Source organism: Simochromis diagramma, unplaced genomic scaffold (genome assembly GCF_900408965.1).
Source record: "Simochromis diagramma unplaced genomic scaffold, fSimDia1.1 OVJJ01000596.1, whole genome shotgun sequence".
In the NCBI taxonomy this organism is placed as follows: Eukaryota; Metazoa; Chordata; class Actinopteri; order Cichliformes; family Cichlidae; genus Simochromis; species Simochromis diagramma.
Window position 1 is genome coordinate 16,388,063 of NW_024387245.1, and position 27,657 is coordinate 16,415,719.

Consider the following 27,657-nt stretch of genomic DNA (forward strand, 5'->3'; position numbering starts at 1 on the left):
CTGATGGAATTCTAAAGTGGGAAAGTGGAAGACGTATGAATGCATTGTGATGTCAGAGGTCAGAGGAGAATGGCTACACTGCTTCAACCTGATAAGGACGTAACTATGAGTTAAATAGCCACTCGTTGCAATTAAGCTATGCAAAGAGCATCTCTGAATGGAGAACCTGCTGAACCTTGAAGCAGATGAGTTACAGCAGCAGAAGACCACATCAGGTACCACTCCTGTTAGCTAAGAGCAGAAACTGAAGCTACAATTCAAACAGGATCAACAAAATTGGACAAGAAAAGACTGGAAAACTGTTGCCTGGTCTGATGAGTCTTGATTTGTCCTGTAGCATTTAGATAGTAGGGTGACAATTTGGTATAAACAACAACAACTCCAGCCTGCCTTGTATCAACCCTTCAGGCTGCTGGTGCTGTAGTGGTGTGGAGGATATTTTTTGACACACTTTTGGTCCCTTAGTACCAACTCAGCATCATTTAAACACCACACCTGAGTATTGTTCCTGACCATCTCCATCCCTTTATAAACACAGTGAGCCCATCTGCTGATGTGTCATGCAACAAGGAATGAGGATTTATGCTGATGCTGTGAGGATGAGACATGACTTCTGACCAGGCAGTTCTCATCACGATGCCCATGTATTTAACAAGAACATACTTTTCAAGCTGCCAACTGACGTGAATCACTTACATTGTGAGCTTTATCTGTGGAGACTGTGAATAGAGAGAAATAGGCACAAAAACCGAGATTTAATCCACATTTTCCACTGAACTCTGCATCATAAATGAGAAGCATTTGAATCAATGCTGCCTACTACTGGTTTTTATGAGACCTGCAGCTTCCTCAGAAACCAAAATGAGCTAATCTTGCACCTCTCTTAAATCACATCAACCTGCTTGGATTTTTAAGCAACTGAAGCACAGAAACTCACAAACAACTGATTTCCCAGCACTTTATTCATTCATTTATTCATTTAAAAATATCTTTTCACATAGGCACTGAAATAAATATTTCACATTGCAGTAGTCAGTGCCACCGCAATAACATACAAAACACACAAAGGAAAAAAACAACCAAACAGCAGTCCAAGCAGATCAAGCATTTAATGCCAAAATAAAGACACTTTAAAAAAAAACAGAGTGCTTTTGAGTGCTGCCGTCATGACTGCAGCAGTAAGTGCTCTGAAAAGAAAGAAAGAAAACCACACTGGCCATGGAGTGTAACAGTTTGATCATTTTGTCCTAGTTTAGGCTCAATTGTGGACCCACAGATTGTAGAAGTGCCATTACAGTACAAACAGATAATAAGGCAAACCTGACTGAATAATGCAAAAACAATACAAACCACCAAAAACATATAACTGTCCAAAACTACATTAATTTGAAAAAGAAAAGGAAACTGACACACATCAAACTGGCCTTGTTAAAGCAACGAGGTGGAGGTTATCAGTATTTTTTCCTCACATTGTTGCGAGAAGCTTCATGATAAAAGGACTGATGGCTGATAACAGATATCTGCTACAGTTGACTGACCTCCCGGGCTCATCACTGAGTGTTATGTTAAGTGCTACTGCTCACAGCAAACTGTGAATTCATAGTCACACGTACCGCTGCTAAAGCGTCGTTTCCTCAAAATTAAATATGAAGGAAGAGATCTCGTTTCCTCTCGTCAGACTCATATCAGCCACCACATTAAAACTCCTGTGAGTTGTGGCTGATCTGTTTTACAATAGGGCACAATATCAAAACTGGAAGCGTGCCAGTAGAGATAAATGCACTATCCTATAATTTGATCAAACAATTGCAATAGATAGACAACCACAGGTCACTTAGCACCTCTCTGATGAGCTGTGCTGAGTGAGGTGAACTGTAAGTAAGCTACAGCAGGACGACTGAAATCAGACTCCCAAATTATGTAAGATGAGACTGAAGACTAAAAAATATATACCCATCATCTCAATGATAAAAATTAGTTTAGCATTAAGATTAGTCTGTTTCTCTCAGCTGATAACAACAGCTTTGATTTTATATACTGGCTTTGCAACTTTGTAGCATTTAAAGTATTTTTTCCCAACATATGTGTTCAAATATAAAAAAAAATACTGCAAGTACTGAGTGACTGTTTCTACCAAAGAGAGGTAACTCGCAGTACCCAAACGGTAACGTTCAGCTCCCTTGGGTTTTTCTGTCATTCCCACTTCTTAATCAAGACATTTCACACAGAATCAACAACAAAACAAGGCAAAAAATAAACAAAATTAAAATAAATAATTCTTCCCACAGACTAAGATTCAAAGGATTCAAAATACCTATTGATATTTTTTTTTACCAACACTTCTGTACAAAAACTACAATCATAAACAACCATGAGAAAATGCTTTTATCACCCAAATATTTTCTACGAATACAAAAAATACAGTTTCATGCATTGATCTAATAGAGCTCACTGTTTTCTGTGCTTTAGGGGCTGAGTTAGTGTGGCCGACCACATCTAACATCAGCTCACAGTCCTTAGGGAGCAAACACAATCCCAGCACCAACCTCCACCTCCAGTGGCTCTGCTAAGCCGTGGGATGCAGGTACCCTCTCGGCATATTTATATATGCCTCATTATTAAAAAAAACAAAGTGTTCAATCCCTCCAGCAGAGGTTTAGAACTAATTTCAAGCTGAATTTAAGCTGTTCTGGGGACACCTGGTGGCCAAACATTTTACTGACATGCTATATGTTTGTGTCAATCGGTCAGCTGTCTGTAATCACATCCGCTCATTCTCCTTTAATGCATGCAGTGGCTGACATGATGTGTTCATCCATTTTATTTTATTTTGGACAGTTAAATTACAGTGAAGGGTGTCAGACATATTTCTTACTGAGGCTGTGCTGCTGCTCTAATCCCTAATGTGGATTTCAGATTGGGAAGATAATCTGCGAGTGGTACGCACAGGTGAGTTGAACAGTGTGACGGAGGGCGTACGATAAAGAAGCCCCCTTATTTCTACCGCGGGTACTCAGAAGTACCTTGTCGTTAGGTTGACAAGGTAGAGGTCACAAAAATAGGGTTCTTCTTATTATTGTGTTGTTTTTAGGTAGCTTTACATTGCAGTTACATGATGAATTTCACTTAGCTCCTGGTGGTCTGCGCTGGGCAAGACTGGCTGTGTCTAAAGTGCATGATGTACACAGCCGTCTGATGCCACCAGTAAAACATAGCCACCACAAGTATGTGCCACACCTGGTGGCTGGCACCCAGGTAGTTCAGCTGGCCTGGAAAAAGAAAAAATAAAGTGTAAATATAATGCATTTATTAATTCTCATAATGTAGAACTGTTGTCGAAAGAAGTTCAATCGTTTAAAGGGAAAAAAAATAACAGATGGATGGATGGGACGCGTACTCTGTAGCGGTCAGAGAGTTTAATGGCTTCATCGTACTGTAAAATGAAATGTCTGGTGTGTCGTTGTCATGGCGGTGTATACAGTACCCTCTTAATCATTAATATTTCTGTTTCCACATAAATTCACCATTTCCTGTTTAAGTTCATTAAGCAGTTTATTTGACTGGTAAATGGACTGATCCCTATACAGCTCTTTTCTGCTCTGCCAGAGCACTTAAAGCACTTTACATTTAGCATTTCAGAATCAGAATCCTTCATTAGTCCCAGAGGAAATGATGTGGTCCCAGCTGCTCCAAGACAGTAAGAACAGTAACTAACTCAACTAAATTAAAAAATACAATATATTACAAAGTTACAAAATAGCTTTAATTATAAATATCCCAGTTTTTTTATATATATATATATATATATATATACACACACACACACAAATTTAAAAACATATGCCTTTCTTATCATATTGACTGCCCAGAACAGACTCGTAGAAAATCCAGAGCATTGCCTGACAATTTTGACCTCTAGTGGGAACTTTTTTTCCCTCCATACATTGTGTTTTGTATAATCCACATGAAGATCAAACCATTCTTTTCAAAGACAGAGCGGTGAAGTTTAACAGACCATGTGTCTAGAATTATGAACATGATCTGAAGAGGCCTGCACACTGCGAGATCCCAGCAATCTTCTTCAGCAAACTTTACTGTACGCCACACTGCCTGATATGCTTATAATAAACAGACCCGCTTGGGTCTGTCATGGTAAAACAAATACGTTTCTGCTGCAACAAACCCGATTTCCTTCTTTGCTGGAATTGCAAACATTTTGTTTTACACTTACATTTACGTTCCTCCACTCCACTTAAGTTTGTACCAGTCTGTGTCCGTTGATCAGGGTGTCATTTCCTGTCCTACTGATTAGTTTGTCGACCCAGATCTAGCAGCAGTCACACTGTGACATGTCATCTTACATTCCTGATACTCCCAGCTTACTTCCTCAAATGCTTTTTTTTTTAACTGTAGGTCTCAAGACCATTAAGGTCAACTTCAGTACTCTGTCACTCTCAAAACAACTTCACTCTTTTAAAGCTGCTTATTTCATCATGTATCATGAAAATGGTTCCTAATGTGAACGGGCATCGGCACATAGGTGTGGTAAGGATAACAGCTGAGTAGCTTTCATTGTAATTTTCCACTTCCGATCATGCTTTGTGAATCGTGTGAGTTATGGCTAAGAGACATAAAGTAGGGAGATCTACGGCCTGAGAAGCCTCAGAGCAGGAACTTCATACCCAGAATGATGATGATAACAGTTTAACTGATGGAGAAGGGTCAGATCAGCTCCTTTTTATATGAAAATGAACCCGACTCGTTCACTGGATTGCCAGATAGAGAAGTGTGATTCATCACTCCAGAGAACACGTTTCCACTGCTCAAGAGTCCAGTTTTTGCGTAACTTACACCACTGCATGTGATGCTATGCATTGCGATTGGTGATGTAAGGCTCACCATGAAAACCCTTTCAGTGAAGCTCTATACGCACGGCTCTTGAGCTCATCCGAATGTCACGTGAAGTTTGAAGGTCTGTAGCAATTGACTCTGCAGAAAGTTGGAAACCTCTCCACAGTATGCACCTCAGCGTCAACTGACCCCACTCTGTTAATTTACGTAGCTATAACGCTATCACTTCCTGGCTGAGTTGCTGTTTTTTCCACTGGCTTCCACTTTGTACTCCTAACAGTTTACTGTAGAATTTTTAATAGTGAGAAAATTTCGCGACAGGACTTTTTCCACAGTTGGCAACCTATCAGGTTACCTGGCCAGAGCAACCCATTCTTTCACGAATGTTTGTAGAAGCAGTCTGCATGCCTAGGTGCTTGCTTTTATACACCTGTGGCAATAGAAATGATTGGAACGCCTGAATACAATGATTTGGATGGGTGAATGCATACTTGAAAAGTTGATATCAAAATCGTTCACTCTGTAAAGCCAAAAGCAAACAGACACAAATGCTGCCGCAGACAAGCAAAACTCACCAGGAAAATATCGCTCAGGGATTTTGGTGACGTAGAACAGGAAGGCAGAACCAGCAATCAAGTACATTATTATAACTCGAGGCAGAAACAGCTGAAACAGAGACAGGAAAGATTTATGGTACACAGGGAAAATCCTCATTTCTGGGTTAAAACCATAGTAACATACATGGTTACATACATAATACAGCGAACATACAGCACACAAGCTTTGTTTCCTGACCTGCACAACATCGGAGGTGAAACCACCATTGAGCCAGACCCAGTGGCAGGCAGGAATCGTGCCAACACCTGCCACGCAACAGAAGATTGACATCCGTATCCAACGCCAGTCATTGCTGAGGTAACGAGGGTGGACCTGAGCGCTGAAGACGGCCAGGATCAGGGACAGCACTGTCAGCAGGTAGACCTGCCGCCAAAACTGCAACCAGGGGAAGTAACAGACAATATAAAACACAGCGCAATATGAGCCTGAGGATCTCCAGTTTCATATCTTAAAGGAAAAGGAATTAGCCAGCAACCTGATACTAATGTTTGTGCTTACAGCATTACAATAGAAAGCGTAGAAGATCCCAGGTACATAGCAACCCAGGATGCCAACAGAAATGCCTGCATAGTCCAACGCCAGCCAGCGGCGGCAAGTCTTCTCCGATCGATGACACGAGAACAGGTGATACCCCACTGAACACAGCATGCAAACCTGAGAGGGAAGCACACAGCACCAGATGCAAACGTTTTTCGACAATTTCTTTACGTATAGAGCATTTTTATGCATCCATCAAGCTAATCACATTTGTGACTACACGAAAAACTTTGTGTTCCTTTACCACATGGGTACATTATACCTACATAAGAATCACACTGACTAGTTATTCACTATATTAAAAGATTTCAAACCATTTGCGAGTGAAACTTACAACATAAACAAATACACAGCTAAAATGTCAAAATCCGCTATCTGTCAACAGGAACTCTAAACTTCACAGCTACTTCTATCTACACACCTGGGAAGGTGGCAGTGACCTGAGTGCACCTGTAGCAAGAAACATGAAACCTATGTTAATAGGTTTGTTCAGTCATGCAATTGCACAAAGCTACCCTGGTAAAATAAAACTGCTTCACAAACAATATCTGGAAACAGAAACATCTCATGCCAGCTAAAAGATTCATTACAAAAAATGCACAAAAAGAAAAGAATCACAAGAAAACATTCATGAGAAAGTGCTTTATTTTTGCACAGAGAAGAGTACAGCTGCCTGATTAATGCACTGTCTGGACATGCCCTCACAGGAATTAAGATGGATTTTTGCCAAGTTTTGACTCCCTACACAACCTTTGCCCTGGTGGGTGGTGTCACCGTTTGCATTCATACTTGTGCACTGACGACGAGTGAAGCTGAGTGTTATACTTGAAGCAAATAAATAGTGAACAGCCCTCTCTTTAACTAAATGCAGGAAAGAGAAAAGACTTTAGAATCAGCTTGGGCCATAGACTGCTGATCAGGGAGCAACAATGGCAAAGAATGCCATGAGGATGACATGCAGAGGATTGGCATGACAGAGTAGGATGCTAGCGATAGGGTGAGATGGATTCAGGTGATCAGCCATAAGGAGCAGCTCAAAACTGTAGTTTTAGTCGTTTACTATACAAACAATGACAAAAAGCAATTGAACAACTTCAATCTCTATGCAAATATGAGGCAATCAAACTACTAGCAGGCTACTAGTTTACACCGCACTCTCTTTCATATACATTTTGCTTAATGCTACAATCTGAATGACATGTGCATTTATCCTGTTTTTATGGTATTTTTATTCCTATTTTCAACATTATTTAATTATGTCATTTATTGATCTATGGTTATGACTGGAGGGATGATTATTTTTAAATCAAGAAAGTGATTTGTAATTTTGCAGCGACGAAACAAATCATTAAAACCAGCTCACAGGAAGCTCAAAAACCATCTTGCATACATACACACAACTTACCTGGAAACAGAAGAGTCCTATAGCGTAGATGACATAGTCTTCTCTGTTGGCTCCAGAAGCTGGCAGGACAGACAAGAGGTCGTTGACTCCCAGAGAGAAGAACAGCAGGAAACCCAAAAGGTGGCTCCAGATATTCACCGTCTCATTGGACAGAATAAAAATACTGCAAAAGAAATGTGCAGGATGTTTGCATGTTTATGTGCAAATGTATGGATATAATCACTCAATTTTCCCTCTTCTGGTCTGTAATGCTATATATTTATATCTACAAAGTTGGGCAACTCAAAGAAAGATAAATAACAGTAAAGGCCAGAGGTGAAATGCATAAGCTTGATTTTGCAGTATTCCCAGTACCTTTTCAGGCAGAGTTTGGAGGGCAGGTGAGCCCTGTAGCCGTCTGTGATGTAGGGGTTTTCCTTCAGGAAGAGGGGGATTTGTTCGTAAGTGTACAGTCGTATCCTTTGGGGTATCAGCACCGGCCAGTGCTGATAACTGCCCAGCTCTATGTAGTGGGCAGTCTTCAGCAGCTTCTGGGGCATCTTCAGCAGCATCTTGCTCGGGGCTCCTCTGGCGGTGTAAGGCAAGCTGAGGGAGGCTAAGGCTGCATATGGAAAAAGGAAAGGTAGGATTTATAAGGGAGTGTGCTAGGATGGTAAAACAAGTCCTCTATCTGAAATCAGTGCTGACATTATGTTATATCTACAGGATCAGGGTTACCGCCGTTTGTGTGTGTGTGTGTGTGTGTATTCATCTATTCCCTAACCCTACCTCCTTAAAAGCTCTCAAATCTCAGCACCACATTCTCAGTTAAGTCCACAGGCTCTCCGCATATCTTTCCCTTTTAACTAAACCCCTTAAAACAGCAAACTAAACACACTAGCGTGCCCGACTCGCACGTCAATCGGTTTGTTATTGTTGGGCCATGCTAGCTAATGCGCACGCTAGTCCGCTAAAGTGATGTGAAACGGGGTTACAGAACTCACCATTAGTCCCACTCCGACTTTCGATGTCCCCGTTCACACAGTTCAGCCATATCTTGATGGCTTTTAACCTGACACGTCAGTAATAATGTTACATTTTAGTGAACAGACACACTACCCGCAAAACCTGTCTTTCTTCTTTTGACGTTGATGGTAAACAATGAAACGACACAATGCTGCCACCAACTGGTGGCTGCGGAGAATTTCACCCTGCGGTGTTTTATTAAACTTGAAATGAAAACAACAACAACAACAACAACAACAACAATAACGATGATGATGATGATAATAATAATTTGTGGAAATGTATCCTAATTACTGATGTAGGTTAATTAAGGCCTTGTTCTCTACAAAGGAATGCATTTCAAACTGCATCTTTTATTTTAGCGGTTTGAACACTTCCCAAGAGGCATCACGCCCAAGCATTGGTGGACCATTTAATTATAATGCGGCTTGTTTATTTAATAAGTTTGACTGGTGACCACACCTAAAAAATACTGACTTTTTGCTTTCACTGAGACTGTTGCACATTGTTTAAGTCTTACCAGCATCCCACGAGAAAAAAAACAAACAAACCAAAAACTACAGCAGTTATTTTCATTTTCTCAGATCTACAATTCTTACCCATGTTTGTAAATTGTCAAACATCATCCTACCATAATGCCTGAACGTGACAAATCCTTTAGCAGCTGCTTTACGTTATTTAAAAATTGTGAAATATTAAAGCAAATAGCTGTTTTGTGATGTTGATATCTATTTGCTACAGAGCCAAAATCTCCAAGAAAGTGGTCTTGAGCAAGCCATGATCTTGAACGAAATAAGAAAATTAATGGATGGTCTTGAGCCTCCAGCCTTTCTGAAGGTCTTTTAGTCTTTCTTTGGAGATTGGATGCTTTTTCTTAATCTACTGCCTCTCCAGAGCTCAGACTTCAACATTATTGAAGCACTGCAGGATCATTTTGCTAGAGATCAGAATACAAGGCAGAAAACATCCAAAGAAGAAGCTGTGGAAGTCCTTCTGAAGCCTAAAGAACTATTCCTGAACTACAGGAAAGCGAAAGAGAGTTCAGGCTGTGTAGGAAAATAAAGGTAACCATACCAAATATTGACCGTTCAAGCTCATAAGAATTGTACAAACTCTGCTTTTGCCTTTTATACTGTATTTCAGTTTATGTTTGCATGTGTTTCGATAAGTCACTTCTTCTTTTTTCCCATTTCCAAGCAAAATGGGAAATAGATGATGGCTCGAGATTTTAGAAAATTTGGGGTCTCCACTATAACTTGAAACAATAAATAAAATCCAGTTTGAGTTGGTATTATCGGAGTATTGTCAGTAGGAGCATCTAACATCCAGAGCCCTGCTGTCTGCTCTTCCAACCACACCCACATAAAAAATTATAAAATACAAAAACATGGACCATGATCACGACCCAAACAGCCATCAGAAGAGAATAGATTCCTCTTCGCTGACGCAGTGACTTTGGTATGTTATTAGAGTTGCATTGTCATGACTTCATCCTCTTGAAAGTTGACACTAAGCCACAGGCTGTGAGGACATCCCTACAGAGAGTGCAGACACATGATTACAGCACTCGCTCACAAAAGAACTCCAGGAATGAATTAAAAATGTTTTTAGTCTCCAAGATTAAAGCTCCTGGGGGGCTGGTGTTAAAGACTATAAAAGTTTATATATACTGTGTTGGAAAACAAATTCTCCGTGTGTCGCTGAGCAAAGGTGGGGACTTAATTTCAGCTCTTGGAAGGAAGATGCAAGTGTTCATGCAAAACAACAAATCAACCCTGCGCACCGAGGGCGTTGTGTTTGCATTTTCAATTGTTTCCATCTGGAAGAGATTTACAAGAGCACGATGCACTTGTTTGAGACACGAAGCATAAAGTTCATCTCATGAAAGGGTGATTTATGAGTCAGTTAGACCTGTATTACAACAAAACACGCCATTACCGATTACTCTTTTTGCTAAATCTTGAAGCGATTTAAGTAGGAAGAAGAAGGGACTCGTGTTTATATAGTAGAAAAGGCTCCTAAAACAAGCTCAGCCGAATGTAATATTTCAAAATATGTTCTTTTTTTACTCATATCAATGTAAAAACGTCTCAAATACCCCAAACAGGAAGATCACTGAAGTTATCTTCAAAATAAAAGTTGTTAAAAAGTTTATCAGGAAAATGTTTTTGTGAATAAATATTTTTACACAACCGTCCTCTTTTGCCTACTCACCCTTTTTTTTATTAGTGTCTAAATATGTAATGCAAAATAACTTCAACATGCTATCTCTTAGCGTCCCTATAAACTCTTAATTAATTAATAACATTTTTGTTAACGCCCCCCGAATAAGGAATCCTGGAAGAGCAGAGGGCGGAAGCTCTCGTCTCATTGGCAGTAGTTTGACAGCGTCACTGTGAGCAGCTGTGCGCCCTGCCCATTTTATTTCATGATCAGCATGCAGCTTCAAGGGGAAAATACCAAATGCCCTCTCACACCACTGATTCAACATGTGAGCAGGGATGAAACTGTGAAGATTAGAGACTATCCTTAACCGCACTGACTGGTTTTATTTTTATTTTATTTGTGTTTTCCAATTCCCAAACACGTTGTTGATATGTAGCCTGAAGCACAGGTTATGGATCGCATGTGGATATGCTGCAAAATCCTACTCCTTGCAATTGTTTGTGTGAGTTCGTCATCTGTGGAAGAAGAGGACGCTTCTTGCGATGGGGCGTTTGATATTTATTTTGTTTTAGACCGGTGAGTCATGAAGGCTAGCCTGTTTTACCCGTGCATTAATTCATTAATTAATTAAATACTTGCTACCCCAGGGCAGAGACGTACTCAGTCCTCTCCATGTATGGCTATGTTTAGTTCCTCCTCTGCTAGACTGCAGGAGTGACCACAAAGTTCACTCTTATTATGCTGTTATTCCCAACAGCGACAGATCAACCTGCTCCCCGCTTATTCTGTGTGTCTGCATGCACCAGCAGAATAAACGGACCCTTCACCTCTTCTGTTTATTCTGCCGCTTGCAAATGTAGTAACTTTTGGAAAACATGATGTAGTCAAATTCTGTCACAGATCTCTTTGTTTTTACATTTTATCCTTGCATCGGACTGTATTATTGTCGTTAATGTTAAAAGTACAGTGTTGTGCGAATGTCTTGAGCCACCCCTCATTTTTCTAACAGTTTTCCTACTAGTTTTGAGCAGTAGATCTCCAGGCTTTCTGAAGGTCTTTCAGAGTTTCTCTTTGGACACTGGCTACTTTTTCACTCATTTTCAGTCCCATCCTTGTACATGTCTAGTTTTCGGAGGGATGTGTTTTTTTTGTTTGTTAACACTGATCTCAAGCATAAAGGGGGATCTAACTGAAGGGTTGAACAAGACAGCCTAAAACAGAGCCACTTTTACTACTTTGTTACTAGCAACTTGTTGTAAAAAGATAATTTCCGTCCCTTTCTTTATCCGATTCTACAAAAAATGCAGCAATAAGGTGATTTCCAAAGAACTTTTAACAAAAAACTTGACATACTTCAGTTCGGTGTGCAGTGTGTCTTTAAAAAATAACTAGATAAGAGGAGGCTTAAAAGCTATCTACAGCAGACGAACAGTATCTGAAAGCCGTATCTTTAAGGAACAGAAAATAATCCAGCAAAGTCCTGATACAGAACCTGAGAGATAACCCTTCAGTCAGTGGATCTACTGTTCACTGAAGCCCCATCAGAAATGATCTCAGTGGAAGGGTGGCTAACAAGAAGGCATTCTTAACGAAGGGAAAGAGAAAAAAAAAAGCTGAGGTATGCAGAATTATGCAAGAACTATACTGAAAATCCGTAGCAACAGGTCTTATGGAGTGATGAATCTAAACTTTTGGTTCAAATTTTTGTCTGTATATACAGAGGAGGTCAGGTGAGAGGCACAACACAGAGTGTCTACAGCCATCTGTAAAACTCGATGTAGTCTCTGTCATGGTTTGGAGCTGCATTGCAGCTTGTGGTGTTGGAGATCTTTCCAAAATTGATTGAATTATGAACAAAGAAAAACACCATCAGATTTTGAGCGACCACAAAATGCCATCAAGAAAGCATCTTATCAGCAACAGCTTCACTTTTCAGCATGACAAAGATCCCAAACACATAGCCAGTGCAGTAGAATTATACCTGGACAGAGGAAAACACAGTGTAACAGTATAAGCCATGGATTGGTCTCCCCAGAGCCTGGACCTCAACATTATTCAAGCAGCGTGGAATCATCTTCACAGAGAACAAAACAGAAGGCAGCCAACATCCAAAGAAGAGCTTTAAATGCTCTTTAAAGAAGCCTGGAGAACTAATCCTGAAGACTACTTCAAGAAATGATAAGACAGCCTGACTAAGAACAACTCAGGCTGTGTTTTAGAATAAAGATGGTCACACTAAATATCGACTTCAAGTTTGTTAGAACTGCGTTTTATACTGTATTGAAACATTTTCCTAGTAGAATATACAGAAAAGAGCAATGGTGCAAAGACTTGCACAATAATAGATTTCTATTAACTGTATTTTTATTTCTGTTTGTCATTCATATGTTTATGGAGTAAAATACTACACAAAATGCAGAATCAAACTATATATGTGTCTTATGCAGAAAATATAAAGCACATAAATAATTTCTGATTTATTGATTAATTGATGGAGCTCCCCAAGTGTTTTCATATAACTCTAGTGCAGTTGTGAATCCTTGGTAATAAAGCTAAATAATGCTAAATGAAGTGATATTTTAGCACATTGTTTGGGTGCATTTGATTTTTCACTCGGCCGCTGCCTGTTTTTGCAGGTCAGGCAGCGTGTGGGGACACTGGGATGAGATCTATGGATTTGTGGAGCAGCTCACCAGGAGGTTTGTTAGGTAAGTAGTGTGGAGATACAGAAATTCTTTTATTGCTGCCATATAATCTGCATCATTATAACTGCATTAATAACATTCTTTACAGCATTATTTCATCTAATAATATTTCTCACAGTATTGATACTGCATTACAGTTGTTTATTGAAGATGTCCATTTGAGGATCCTTCCATTATGTTAACTTTTATTACAAGTACGGTTAGAAATATTTTATACACATTGCATATCTGTGCTTATTTTGAGTTGATGTTCGGTTCATTAAGGGTCTTAAGCTTCACTGGGGTGACTGTCCAGGTGATACATGCTGAGGGAAACTAGAACATAGAAGGATAACTGCAATGCATGCTTACAGTACATATAATACATATAATCTAGGAATGTGTCTGGCCTGAGGCCTTAACTCATTTGGTGTCTTACTATATTTTATTCTACTTGGTAACAGATGGTCAGAGTCAATAATTAGCCTCAGAGACCCTGAGGGCTTGAAGTTTATTACCTTGTATGGAAGGTGTTATAGAAAAGAGAAGTTCTATGTCTGCTTATAGCTATTAAAAATGTACGATTAACTGTGACTAATGTCTGGAACCTATTTTAATCTGTAATTGACGCCATGGGGGGGCGTGTACCCCACTGCTTTATAAGTGTCCACAACATGTATTTTGGTCAGAAGACATATGTTGATGTTTTCTCCGGGCTGTTAATAAACTCATCGTTTGATTGCACTTTTCTGGGGCTTCCGTGGTTTGTGACACTGCTCTACATTGATCGATTTCGCGACAGTAGCTGTTTTCTGCCAGTATTAATAGCAAATGAATTAATATCTCCTCATTCTCTGTATAAAAAATTACAGAAAATAGTAAAAAAAAAAACTTAATGTAGAACATTTAAAGGAAGCTTTCGAGTGCCCTTCAAGCACATACAAGAAGTTGAACAGAGGAAACAGAGTCAGTGGTTCAAACAGTAGTGGCTAGCAGAAACTAGGGCATGCCTATTTCAGGCACTAGACATCACACAAGGCAACTAACTGCTCCAAAACCCCTCTGGGCAATAGCACTGAGGGTGTGTGTGATATCTTTAAGTTTAATAGCAGACTGCTAAATATAAGAACCAAACATGCAGCAGATGTTGAAGGTGGTGCCAACCACAACTGGCAGTCCTGTCCCCCTTTCACAGTAGAACAAGGCACAGGGATAATGGCTCACTTCCCCATCTCAAAACTCTCCCATGTTATTAACATTTATTAACTGATGTTTTTTTTTTGTATCAACCAGCTGCACCACTGTGGCACAAACCGCTTTCCCCGTCTGTCATCATGGCATAACGTGGTCCCGGAGACATCTACTGTAGCACAAAATAGTTTGTGTACTTTGGCAGGTGTTTAAATCAGAGTCAGTGTGGACAGATTTCATCAACACAGGCTACATGAAGCTTCGCAGCTGCAAAACTTAACGTGCGTAATGGTAAATTGTCTGGTTTGTCATTGGGACCGTTGTGCGTTCTTCGTCTTGCCGAAGACCAGTTTTGCGTGTAAAGGGCTAACCCTGTCATCAGTGAACAACCTGCTCTGACACTTGATTAGTAAAAAGATGGCAAACCCATGAGTACTGAAGCTGCTGAAAAATCTTTTCTCCTCCTCTCTCCACCAGTCATCCAATAAACTCAAACTGCTACCCCGTTTCATTATATAGTATTGTCAAAGAAGGGTGTGGTGAGACAACTCGTTGGCCTTGTGGCTGGTGTGCAAGTCCCTGTTTTGTTAACTAATGTCACGGATTGATATTAATGCGAGACTCTGTGTCTGCTTTGTCACCATCTTTGTGGTTTTCTGTGCGACGTCTTATAAAGTGACTCAATGCCGTTTTAATTGACTGTTAAATTTTTGTTTGACAGCATGTGTATCATGTGTCACTGCATGATAGCATGTGAGCATACAAAATGTAAGAAAGTGCTTGCACTGATACCGATGTGTTTTTATTTTAAGCAAGACTGGAATGCATAATCATGATATGATGCAAAATGACGCCAATATGTGCTAACATGTAATATACATTTGTGTATTCACAAAGTGTGTTTGTGTGTGTGTTCCAGCCCCAGGATGAGGGTTTCTTATATCGTCTTTTCAGCTAGAGCTGTTGTAATTCTCCCACTAACTGGAGACAGGTATATATTTCCCTTTTCCTTATAATCCTTCTCCTCCGCTTCACTCAGACAGTAAATCTTTCTTTCTTTTCCTTTTTTTTGAAATTGAATTGCTTTTGTTTCAGATCTAAGATAGATGAAGGCCTGGAGAAGCTGAGCCAAATCACACCTGCCGGTGAAACGTTCATGCACGAAGGTTTGAAAGCGGTACGCGCTCCTTTCTAGTATTGCAACTTCCTGCCATGCATTGTTTTCCTTACAGATGCTTCCTTTCATTGTTGTTTGTTATTTTGGGGCTTTTTTATTTAAATAATCTGTATTTTTGGCAGGTATCACAGCAAATGAAGTCACAAACTTCACCATCATCCAGTATTATCATAGTTCTTACTGATGGCAAGCTGGACATCTACCCATATGAACTGAGTGTACAAGAGGTAACACACACACACACACACACACACACTAATGGCTTAGTGGAAGATGCTGTAAATGAGGAGCTGGATGAAATTTGAGAACCATATTATGTTGAAGGTCATGATGAGCATCCTGTTGAATTTTTCCTGAGAATACCAAATGTTCTTTCACGCAGGAAGGATTTGAAGACACTTGATGTGCTGTTTTTGTGCTATATCATGTCAAAATGTGGGTTGTGAGCATATAGCACAGTTTGTGAGTGCAGTGAAATCCTTTGGGGCTGGGGTTGTGTCAGGAAGGGCATCCGGTAAAAAAAAAAAAAAAAAAGCCATATCAGATATGCAGAGCCATCCTCTGTGGTGGGGACCGCCCCCTTGCGAATAAGGGAGTAGCCTAAAGCAGCTTTGATAGCATGGCTGTTTGAAGAAACACACAAATTCACATACTTCTCATACCCTCTTCTCTGTTTTACTCTGTTACAAATCTCAACCAAAGAAAAGTTGAAAGGTTCAGTTTGTTCCGTTTGTATCGTGTTGCATGAACCGGACAAGCTGCTGCTGGCTGGACAAACAAAACTGTTTGCTGTGAAATCTTAATCGTAATTTAAAATATACAGCATTTGCTGCGGCTGAGCTGTAACAATAAAAAACACTACTCTGATGTTTTATAAGTCACATGGATTCACTGTATGTCTGTAGAATCATAGCTTAAGTTTTCCTTTTGTGATTCCCAGGCTATGAAAGCCAGAGAGTTTGGAGCCAGAGTGTACTGTATCGGGGTCATGGACTTTGACCATAGCCAGGTAGGTGTGGGGGCTTCATTTTCTACCTCTTCCATACAGCACTGGGAAAAGAGAACACTCTCAAGGCCTTGATACTGTTGCTGATATTGTTTCTTGTTTAAACACCTTTTATTTGTCTTTCTGAGTAAATATACGTGTCAGTGTGCGAAAGCTTCAGTGGGCTGTTGTTTCTGGCCCAGATTTATCGACACACCTCGACCCCTTTTGCTTATCTGTTCGTGTCAATCCAAAAACCTCCAAAGGGCTGAACAGCAAGCAGCTGTCAGGGATTTGTAGTTTGTGGTTCATGATACATTTGTTCTTGTAAAAAAAATCAAAAAACACTGAATACATTTTCTCAGGCAGCTTATGTGAAGTTATTATTTGTTGGGATAGGCTGTGATTTCTTCCTGTGCAAGTATTGAGCGGTTGAAAGAGACGATTGTGGTGGAAAAGAAAAAGCAGGAAATCTTATGCAGCCGCAAACTCTTCTACTGACTGCAGTGACTGTAAGCAATACAAAGGAGGGAGGAAAGCTGCTGTTCTGTTGTGGTTTTTTTCGTGCTAATAAGATTTACAGTCCAATGCAAAATCTATAATTACATTTGCTGAGAATCATAAAATGATCTAAACAATATTTCAATTAATGCGGCATCTGTTGCTGAACATCCCCAGCCCTGTTTATTCCTGGTTGATGTTTCAGCAGTCTGAATGACATTCTTAATTTGTGTAACATGAACTAATACATATTTAAAGTGCTTAAGTTTACATAACATATGATCTGTAATGTCTTCAGCAGTCAGAGGGCATGGCTGATTTTCTGCCCGCTGACTGACCGACGATCTGTGGTCTAAAGGAGGAAGTAATTACATCATTCTCTAATTGAATAAGGCCAGGCAAACTTCCTGTTCTGCGATCGTTAAAGCAGCAGATGAAAGCTTCAGCCAGCTTCCCAAAAGCTTTAATCTCCTAGTAGCAGACTTTGCCTCCCTAAATGCCCAAGCACAAGCCAAAAACCTCCCTGAGAAGCAGAAAGACATGAGAACAGAAATTTGAAATGCTTTTTGTATCAGTAATCTTTTGCTGTTTCCACTTTGGCCACAGCTTGCTGAAATAGCCGATGGCAGAGAGCAAGTCTTTCCAGTTGTGTCCGGCTTTCATGCTCTCAAAGACATGGTGAACTCGGTGAGGTCACGCTCCATGACATGCAGTAACGTTCACGTGCAGGCTGTGGCATGGCGAGCTTATGCAGAGTCCTGTATCTCTGTATCTCACAGGTCCTGAAGAAAACTTGCTCTGAGGTTTTCACAATTGAGCCACTGAGTGTTTGTGTGAATGGTAAGTTTAATCAAAGTAGTCTTAATGTCTTAAAACTTCATGTAATTTTATCATGTAATTTTGAACAGGTGTTTGTGGTTTCGTAATGATGAAACCCAATGAGTTTGTTATTTTTGTCCAAACATATAGAGTTGCATGAAGAATATATATATATATATATATATATATATATATGGAATAATAAAGGAAAAATAACAAACTCTACAACAGTAGGATCTTTAATCTTACATTACTTAACAACCTCAGTTAAAAATGATAGTCCAGAGACCACTGCGGGTCACAGCACATGTAGACCGAAGGGTGGCCCGTGGCGTACCATGCAACAGACGAGCTTCTGAATTGTTCCTTTTATATCACATCACTGGTTGGGTGCAGGTGCTTGCTAGGATGCGCTATGGGAAGAAGGCAAGCTGAAGGAGACAGTGTGATGCTTTGGGCAATGTTCTGTTTGTAAACCTTTGGTTCAGCCATGTAGATGTTACTTTCACACGTAACACCTAGCTAAGCATTGTTGCAGGCTCTTGCCTTTTTCAGCAGGATAATGTGCCCAACCACAAAGCAAAACTGGTTTCAAGAATGGTTTAAGGAGAACAACGAGTTCAGGTGTTGACTTGGCCTCCAAATTCCCAAGATCTCAATCCATTCGAGCAATCTGTGCTGGACAAACAAGTCTGATCCATGAAGGCCCCCCCTCGCAACTTACAGGACTTAAAGGATCTGCTGCTAACATCTACATGCCAGATACTACAGCACACTTTCAGAGATTGGCATCTATGGCTCAACAGGTCAAGGCTGTTTTTGCAGCAAAAGGGGGAACATCACATTGTTAGGCAGGTGGTCATAAAGTTAAGCCTGATGGGTGTATATATAAGCTGGGAGCTAGGTAAACAACAAGGCACAGGAGGGAGCAGAAAAGCAGGGAGCCGACAGTCACAAAGGAGGGAAAAGAAGCAAGAGTACAACTTGAATGAGACACAAGAGAAAACATATTTTTTAAAGTGAAATGAGAAATAACCAAAAGGCACAGAAAGAACAAAAAACAGAAAGAGGGAGGACCAAAAGCATTACAGCATAGACAGCACAGAGGGAGGCAAAACAGGGAAACACTGAAGGAACTCAGCAGGCATTAAAAACACACAAATACTCAAACACCTTTACTATGAAGCAACTTCAACATACCCAGGATCTTTTTCCATGATCTGGAGTCACTCACGTGATCAGTAGTATGGCTAAGCATTCACACAAATGTGTTTATCATATTTAACTCATTTCACCAATCACAAACATGGACAGGTCTGCTTGCAACACCAATTTCACTGATTAAAAAAAAAAAAAAAGAATATTAATGGAGAATTACTTTGTCAGTAGGCACTGGATAAAAGCATATCTTGGTAAGAAGTGAACTTCCTTCACTGTCAACCTGGATAATAACAAATCCAACTTAGTTTTAGTGGTAGTACCGGTCTTTGGAACCTGAAGTGAACAAAATAACAAAATCTTAAGGAAAATGTTCCAAGAATAATAATGAAACCAGAAGACTCAAGAAAGAAATCCAGGACCCAGGATGTGGCTGAAAGCATCGCCTCACAGAGTCACTTTACTTTGATCACAATGTTTCATGTTTAATAATTATTGTTTTTCTTTGCTGCCATTCAAGTGCACTGTCAGAGTAATGTGATCTACCTGATGTTTCCCAGAGTCTTTCAACGTGGTCCTGAGGGGAAGTGGCTTCAGCGGATCCAAAAGGATGGACAATGTACTGTGTTCCCTCACCATCAATCAAGTGACCAACAGTCAGTAAAGTACACACACTTATGATTCACACACCTGATGCATAGCTAGCATTTAGATGCCAATGCTAAGGATTCAGTCTTTGCATTGCTAAAGAAGTGAAACAGTATCACAGGTTCACTGCACGCTGATACTGTAAAGCACTCGAGGATTAAAGTGAAATTCTGAAGTGAAAATGTGGTATAGTGTGCAGATCTCTGGGGCTGCAGTGGAAAATCAGAGTCATGACGTCCAGAAGCAGACAGTGGCTGCTATTTATTGACTTCAGTTGGAGAACAGAGGAGATATTATGAGAGCAGAGTGCTCGTGAGCAGAGGGAGGGACGAGGAGGGAGATGATCTGTCTCATTAGTCCATTACCAGATCAATGGCACAGGGTGGAGTTACTGAGAGGACATGAGGAGATAACACAAAGCTGTATCTGGATCTCTTGTGTTTACTTCTTTTTGCAGTCGAATTACAAATTTAAAATTGAATTTATTCAGTCAGTTTGTCACAGAAAACAGCCAAACAGCTTAATGCTTCTTCTGTTTGTAGCGTCTCTCAACCTGTGTACATACCAAAGAAGTTGCACAATAACATTAAGATTAATTAATTTTTTTCTAATTTGCCATATGTAAAATTAAATGATGAATTAAATGATGTGTCTCTGCTACAAGAAACCAAAGCAGCTAATTGAAGTAGAAAAGTACGGACCTTTTTCCTCCACCTGTGTGGGCTTGCAGAGTTCATCTTTGCCTCCTCTTCCTTTCAGTTGAAAAGCCAACAGTAGTGAGAGATGGGTATCTGCTCTGTCCAGCCGTTCGTCTAGAAGAGGTCGGACAGTAAGTCAACACACACATGAGCACAAACACAGAGTGTGTGTAACAAAAAACGGAGCCTATTGGTACCTGTAATTGCCTTAAAAAGCCAAGAAAGAAAAATCCTTCTCTGGGTGTTGTTTCGTATGATGTGTACCTCAGAGTTTCTCTGAAAGCAGCTTGATTTTGACTTTTAATTAAAAAGAAGAGAAACTGTCATCAAAAGTGCCATATCAGGAAAATAATTTAAGGGGGAACTGGGAGGGTTTTTTAGTTTCCTTCTTTATTAGATTTATTTATATGTTTTTTTCTGGTTATATACGATTTAAATAAACAGAGGCTTTTCAGGCAGTTTTTCCTGCACTTATCTCTGTGTGTGTCGCAGCCTGATGCAGAGGCCCAAATACAGGATGCAGAGGCACAGAAAATAAACAAATACTGAATCTTTAAGAGAAACACTGAGTTGGAAGGGTAAGAAAAGACTAAACAGGATTCCAAAATAGGGCATGAGAAGCACAGGGAAGAGAAGGTGGGCAGACAGATCATCTGATAACTGACGAGGGGAAAGGCAAGACTACACACACACACACACACACACACACACACACACACACACACACACACACACACACACACACACACACACACACACACACACACACACACACACACACAGGAGATTAAAGAAAATATGAATGACACTGACGACTGAATGTAACAATGAAAACAAGGATATCTTGAGAAATAAAAAAACACTGGGGCAGGAGGAAAATCAACAGATACAAACATGATAGTATGACATCACAGAGAGTGGATAGAGCTAAAGTGTTCGATAGAAAGCAAAGGGGGCTAAAATAACTTGTTTCTGTTATATGATGAACTATGAGGCAGCACAAAAGGTCCCGTATTAGATAAATGACAATTATTTTGTATTTTGAAACATGCAAAGCTATAATGTAGAAAAGTCCCAGGATTATAAATATGGTTCTACACATGAATGTAATAGGTTCACTTTAGGTGTGGCAACATTTTCAAAAGCTGATGCATAAAGCCTCATTATGAACACTAACATGTGCTCATAAACTTGTGCATGTCACCTCGAGGCACTTTAAATGGTAAGAACAAGACTTACAGTACATCCTTAATTTTTGCATTCATTTAATTAATGTAATTAAGAAGGGTAAGTAGCAGTCAGGTGATAATCAAATGCACTTGATTAACTGATTATTAGTAAGTCTGACCACCTCTAGAAGTTCTGCAAGTTTGCTAGTCTGAAGGTGTGTGTCAACACAAAGGTCAAAATCCTGAGATGAGTGGACGTCCCAGTATATTCACCCCAATGTCAGACTGTGCAATAATGACAGCTCAGTTAGAAAAAGACTAAGCGATTGGGGCTCGTTGCCAGGAGAAATGCCTTTGTCTACAATAACAACATGCCAGCTCTGCTTAGGTTAGCAAAGTTGCATCTGGACAAACCACAAGATTTCTGGAAGAATGTGCTTTGGACAGATGAGACCAAAGTGGAGATGTTTGGCTGTAATGCGCAGAACCACGTCTGGCGAAAATCAAACACAGCATATCAGCACAAACACCTCTTACTCACTGTCAAGCAAGGATAGTGGTGGAGGAGTGATGGTTTGGGCACTGGACCATGGCATCTTGCAGTCACTGAGTCAACCATTAACTCCTCATTATACCAGAACATTCCAGAGTCAACGTTAAAGCCGTCTGTCCAAGAGCTAAAGCTCGGCTGAAATTGGGTCAATGATTGCAAGCAAAGCAGCAAAAGAAAAAGCTCAAGGTGTTCAGACTTGAGTGGCATGCTGTGTTGGGACCTTAAGAAGACTGTGCTTAAACAAATGCCCCCAAAACTTTAAATGAAGCAATGTTGTAAAGAAGTGTGGGTCAGAATTCCTCCACAACAATGTGAGAGACCGATAACATTATACAGATAAGAATTTGTCATTGCTGCTAAAAGTGGTTGTACAAATGTTTGTTGTATAAAGAATCACGACGTGTACTTAGTTTTTTACAAGACTGTAGTTCATCAGCATTTCTTCATCTGACTGATGTTGAGATTTGTTCTCTGAAAATGCAAACAGGCACAATGTTTACAGTAAAACTGTGTCAAAGTGTTGGATGGACAGAAGCCAGGCTGACCAGCGTGGCATTTAAAGAGTGAGTGGTTGATTTGACTTCCACACTTCAAACAGTCAATCCCTCTCTCTCTCCACTTCTCCTCCTCAGCCCTCACAGCTGGAAAAGTCTCAGTTGGGTTGAACATGAAGTTAAAAAAACATTTGCAAAAGCAAACAACCTTTAGAAATAAGGGAGTCTGGTCGAAACTTGATAAGAATATAAATGATGGTGACTCCCTATTGCAGCAACTCCTGGTTCTTTATAATAATTTGATGATTTGACACTATAATTATATTTAAATCAATCCATTTGAGACTACCCCACACACGTTTTACTATGATTCTAACTGTAAAAGTGCCAATAGTGTCACACTGAGCTCTGAACAGGGACTAGATCTCATGATGTGTTCTGTGATTCTGTTTATTCACAGATCAGTTGAAGTGCTGGTCAGCTTAAACCATGGAAAGTCCTACATCTACAGTCCCATGAGCATCTATGCCACAACATGTGTGAGTAACATTAATTCTGTATAACACGAACAGTTTTGAAGGAGTTACCTGCATGTATGATGTCACACTGCCCTCTGTTATTTAATTTAGATACAACACTTTTTTGTGTAGGTACAGGAGAGCATACTGACGTAACTGTGATAGATTACAGAATAAGATCAAATAATGTTGTGTTGTGTGTTTTCTGCAGTCAGATGGGACCTGGGTGCTCTGGTTCCTGTTGGCTTTGTTGCTGTTGCTGGGCCTGGGTTTGCTCTGGTGGTTCTGGCCTCTCTGCTGCACCGTGGTGAGCTTTGTCCTTGTGCATTTTTGTACAACAAAACTCATTTTGAAGGCAGTCATTTTCACAGCAGCATATAAAAAAAAGAAATACAGAAGGACACAGGAACTAGTAAATGTAGTGAGGTGTTTGAGTCGGATACTGCAATTATGAATTGTTGTGGAATTGAATGTCCAATGAATGTAAAGTGAAAGGCACCAGTTTGAAAAGGGGCCGTGTGCACTATAACCATACATGTTATTATTTGGTGCACTGAATAAGCTTAAAGCTCATTTGCATCTGCAGTCCCTCAGCAGGTTAAATGCAAAAGATCACAGCGATGAGATGTCGCAATAAGAGTAAATCACACCTGTTGTCTGTTTATTTGTGTTTGGTGGCCATAAGCACCAAACACAAATAAACAGACATCAGTGTTAACAAGTCTGTCAATGTCCTGGGTCATGTGACCCAGTATTCTGAGTTTCTTGATGTTTTTGTTATTCTTTTCAGTCTAGTTTCATTTCAGTTTTTCTAGTTACAGTTTGTCATGCCTAGGTTACAGTTTTAGTTCATGATTTATCAAGCTCCCCATCTGTCTCATCCCTGTGTGAAGTTTTCTGTGTCAGATTGTCATGTTAAGTCTTCGTGTGTTTATCTGTCATGTTTCATGTCCAAGTTTTCTTTGTTTGTCAAGTTCGAGTCAAGTCTGGGACTCGTTATGTTTCCCGTTTTATTTTGAAAGAGCCTTGTGTTTTTTGTTTATTGTATTTACTTTCACGTCCCCTGTCCTGTCATTATGTTAATTGTTGTCAGCTGTTTTCCCCATGTGACTCTTCCCTTGATCATTCCTTATGTCTATTTAGTCTGTGTGTTTCAGCTCAGTCAGTGTCAGATCGTCTGTTATCCTCACCTCATATTTTCATAGTTTCCGTTATTGTGTCACTGTGTTTCACAGCCTGCCTAGTTACTCTGTGTTCATAGTTTTTTCATGGTTCTTTCACAGAGTGTCATAGTCTTTTTAGTTTACACACTGTTCTTAGTCTCTTTAGTTTTCCCAGTTTCAGTGTTCCCTAGTGTTTTTGTCATGCCATCAGCCACAATAAAGGCTCGCTTTATTTTTGGAAACCTAGTTCTGTCTCCACCGTGTCTGCTCGTGGGTCTACCTCATCTTCACACCGGCGCACCCCGCCGTGACAAAGTCTGCAAATCTTTCAGCAGATACTTCAGTCTGCTTTCTGTCAAAGATATATGTCATTATTGTTGTGTATAATATTTTTGTTTCGTTTCTCGCAGGTCATCAGAGACCCCCCTCCCTCTCGCCCCCCTCCTCCCCCCCCTGTGATTGTGAGTACTCCACTGACTGTTTTTTTTTAAAGCCATATTTTCTTTTTCCAAGGACTTCATATCACTGAAGGGACGCTTTGATTTTTTTACCACCCGTTGCCATTTTGGCTGTAAAAGCAGTGAGAAAATCCAATTTTGGGCAAATACAGAAGGAGCGTAGGTGGAGCTGGGGAGAAGGAGCCGACAGAAGTGGTTTGTTGGCAGATTTTATTCATCGAGCATGAGTCAGAAGGCAAAGTTCTCTCATTGTAAAATAAATAAATTAAAAAATGCAGTTATGTTTTTGCATGACAAATATCCCACCACTGCAGCTGAACCTTTGGTGTAAATCCACTGGATCTATAGATTATAGACTGATCAGCAACACAAAACCTTTCTCTCTGTTTTTAATTGCTTGATTTAAAAAAAAAAATGGAAGTACTTATTACAACGAAGCTTTTATGCTTATTACATAAAAGTCTTCAAGCTCTCTTTGTGGATAAGCATCTACTGACTACATTCATGTACTTCATCTAATCCAATCATTTCCAATCATGGTGGCATAAATGTTTTCCTGTGTGAATTTTGAGAAGAAATGTATCATGCGGGTAGATTCCAAGTCCAAACTTGGAGTTATTATCAAAAAAATTATATTATCTCGTATGTACTCAAAATTTCAAGTTATTTTCTCAAACTTCTGAGTAATTCTGAGTTATTAAGGCAAAACTTCAAGATACTAACCTAAAATTTTGTCTCATGGTCGGCAGTTTTTTTTCCCCAGTGGCTACACTGTTGCTCTTTAGCTCAATATAAAGTATTTAGCAAAGGAACGTTTTAGAATAGTACTATATAATTTTGTATTTTGAATATAATAAAACTTTATTCAAATATTTTAAAAAACTTTGTGTTTAAGGAGCCAGAAGAAGACCCTTTGCCCAAACACAGGTGGCCTACAGTGGATGCTTCATACTACGGCGGCAGGGGTGCTGGAGGGATCAAACGCATGGAGGTAAATTAAAAAAAAAAAAAAAAAAAGGTTTCACTGCTAAGCTTTTGTTGTTGATTCGCTAATGTTGCTATAGTGAAGATGCAGTAATGTTAGCTGTCTCAGTCAGTTGTGCCCACATGTTGCAGGTGCGCTGGGGCCAGAAGGGGTCCACAGAGGAGGGATCCCGGCTAGAGAAGGCCAGAAATGCTGTGGTCACTATGCCAGAGGAAGAGGAGGAGCCCATCATTCCTCGACCCCCACTAAGGCCTCCTCCGGTTTACAACCCCTCATCGCACTCCAAATGGTACACCCCCATCAAGGTGAGATAACGATCTCTTTAATATTTAGCTCCTTTGTAAGTTGCCTGTTTTGTAATGTTTTTGAATGTCTTTGCCTTCAGGGACGTATTGATGCGCTGCTGGCGTTACTGAGAAGACAATATGACAGAGTGGCAATCATGAGGCCAACACCTCAGGACAAGGCAAGAAATATCAGCAGCATTATTAAAAAAGCTTACGAGAAACACGGCTATCAATTCAGCATGTTATCATATAAAAAAAATCTCATTACATCCAGCTGGACTGTCACCAGTCTGAGTTTTGCCAAAAGTATTCAACCATCAAATTGGTTAGATCAGTGATCCACCCTCTTGATCCCCCAGTGATTTGATTAGATAACAGATAATAATAATATAGTGCCAATCTTGCTGTTTTTTTATGTGCACAACGGATAGATAACAGCTTGCTGTATCAACTCGCTTGTTATAAATAACAGTTTAAATGCCAACGCCTCCAGAGTGTGTCATGAAACAGCGCACATGAGCTACAGGCTGCTTAATGGTTTAGTTTAAGTCTTATTTTGAGACTTCACGTGGATTTACTGTATCGATCCTCCGTCAGCTGAGCTGCTGGGAGAGCTAGAAGCAACTTGGGCCTTTTCATCATAAATTTTGGGGGCTTTGAGTTCACGGTTTTAAAAACCTCCCAGTGGGCTCAGAGCTTAATAATGGATGTGTTATGAAAGGTTTATTGTAGAGTATTCCACTTTATTTTAAAGCAGTTTTTGTCTTTAGTGGTGCATCAAGGCTTGGGTGGGATAAATAAGTTGTGCTTTTTTACAGCATGTTGAATTTAAAATCACTTTACATCCCCACTTGACTGCGGTTAAATGTTTAAATCGGACTATGGCGTGTCTCCTTTGTTTTCTCCAGGGCCGCTGCATCAACTTCACCAGAGTTCAGAATCACTGATGTTCAAACACGAGGCTCAGTTTTCCCGTTTTCATGCCAGTTTTGCCAAAGATGACAAACATGTGCGATCCAACATGAAGAATTACTTTGTATTGTAAATAAACCTCTTTATGTACATTGTGGTGTCACAGTTGGCTCTCTTTTTACCGTGGTAACCTATGCTGAGCAAATAACCGGGTCAGAAGCTGGTTATGTTCCAAGTCATTGTTAAAAATTGACTGGAAGTGCTTCGTTTTCACAAAACCTTTTATTTACATTATGCTGTAAGTGTGATATAGAGTCTCTGCCGAAGAAATTCTGTATGTATGCAACCTGCTGAGCCTCATTTCAGAAACAGCTCCAAATGAAGCACAGCAGCACAAGCTGTGTGCCTGACATAGTCACCAGAATTTGTATTCGGCTGCAGAAATTTTTCTTAAATGTTTTGTCCTTAAATGCTGCAAGGTGTTCGTACAACACTAAAATTAAAGCTACTAGAACACAAATTGATTAACCCTACTATTTGTAATCTGTATTTTACTAAGAAAACCCAAACTAAAGGAGTCTCCATGCATCCTGTAATATTGAAACATCCAGCCATTTAGGGTAGCAGGAGCATGCACTAGCTGTCATACAGCTAACGGCAGGGTGAAGTAGCCAG

The 27,657-nt window shown here is 40.0% G+C and overlaps 2 protein-coding genes across 4 annotated transcripts; one reads left to right on the plus strand and one right to left on the minus strand.

Moving 5' to 3' along the window:
* Positions 1-942: 942 nt before the first annotated feature.
* On the minus strand, positions 943-7,987 carry LOC120713950 (progestin and adipoQ receptor family member 3-like). Of its 2 annotated transcripts, XM_039999899.1 has the most exons (6): positions 7,766-7,987; positions 7,412-7,574; positions 5,968-6,123; positions 5,647-5,844; positions 5,427-5,517; positions 943-3,269 (listed from the first exon to the last, which is right to left on the minus strand). In XM_039999899.1, the coding sequence occupies exons 1-6, from the start codon at positions 7,960-7,962 to the stop codon at positions 3,127-3,129; spliced, it is 948 nt and encodes a 315-aa protein (XP_039855833.1). In that variant the 5' UTR covers positions 7,963-7,987; the 3' UTR covers positions 943-3,126. The 2 variants fall into 2 exon arrangements, with proteins under 2 accessions (XP_039855833.1, XP_039855834.1); XM_039999900.1 differs by lacking the exon at positions 5,968-6,123.
* Positions 7,924-27,546, plus strand: LOC120713949 (anthrax toxin receptor 2-like). 2 transcript variants are annotated; one of them, XM_039999898.1, is made up of 17 exons: positions 7,924-8,033; positions 13,219-13,290; positions 15,377-15,448; positions 15,553-15,634; positions 15,757-15,861; positions 16,575-16,643; positions 17,727-17,807; positions 17,900-17,960; positions 19,658-19,753; positions 20,505-20,574; positions 23,120-23,198; positions 23,389-23,484; positions 24,751-24,801; positions 25,694-25,789; positions 25,915-26,088; positions 26,169-26,249; positions 26,979-27,546. In XM_039999898.1, exons 3-17 carry the CDS (start codon positions 15,384-15,386, stop codon positions 27,015-27,017), a joined length of 1,245 nt encoding a protein of 414 aa, XP_039855832.1. In that variant the 5' UTR covers positions 7,924-8,033; positions 13,219-13,290; positions 15,377-15,383; the 3' UTR covers positions 27,018-27,546. The 2 variants fall into 2 exon arrangements, with proteins under 2 accessions (XP_039855832.1, XP_039855831.1); XM_039999897.1 differs by lacking the exon at positions 7,924-8,033 and adding an exon at positions 10,798-11,158.
* The last annotated feature ends 111 nt before the right edge of the window (positions 27,547-27,657 follow it).

Excerpts from the sequence above, each read along its gene's own strand:
- LOC120713949 (XM_039999897.1), top strand. The coding sequence starts at position 11,034 with ATGGATCGCATGTGGATATGCTGCAAAATCCTACTCCTTGCAATTGTT. Across the intron at positions 17,961-19,657 it reads ACTGAGTGTTTGTGTGAATG|AGTCTTTCAACGTGGTCCTG; the intron begins GTAAGTTTAATC and ends GATGTTTCCCAG. Across the intron at positions 26,250-26,978 it reads GGCCAACACCTCAGGACAAG|GGCCGCTGCATCAACTTCAC; the intron begins GCAAGAAATATC and ends TGTTTTCTCCAG.
- LOC120713950 (XM_039999899.1), bottom strand. The coding sequence starts at position 7,962 with ATGCTGCTGAAGATGCCCCAGAAGCTGCTGAAGACTGCCCACTACATA. Across the intron at positions 7,575-7,765 it reads TCCAAACTCTGCCTGAAAAG|TATTTTTATTCTGTCCAATG; the intron begins GTACTGGGAATA and ends TTTCTTTTGCAG. Across the intron at positions 6,124-7,411 it reads TAGGACTCTTCTGTTTCCAG|GTTTGCATGCTGTGTTCAGT; the intron begins GTAAGTTGTGTG and ends CTTCCCTCTCAG.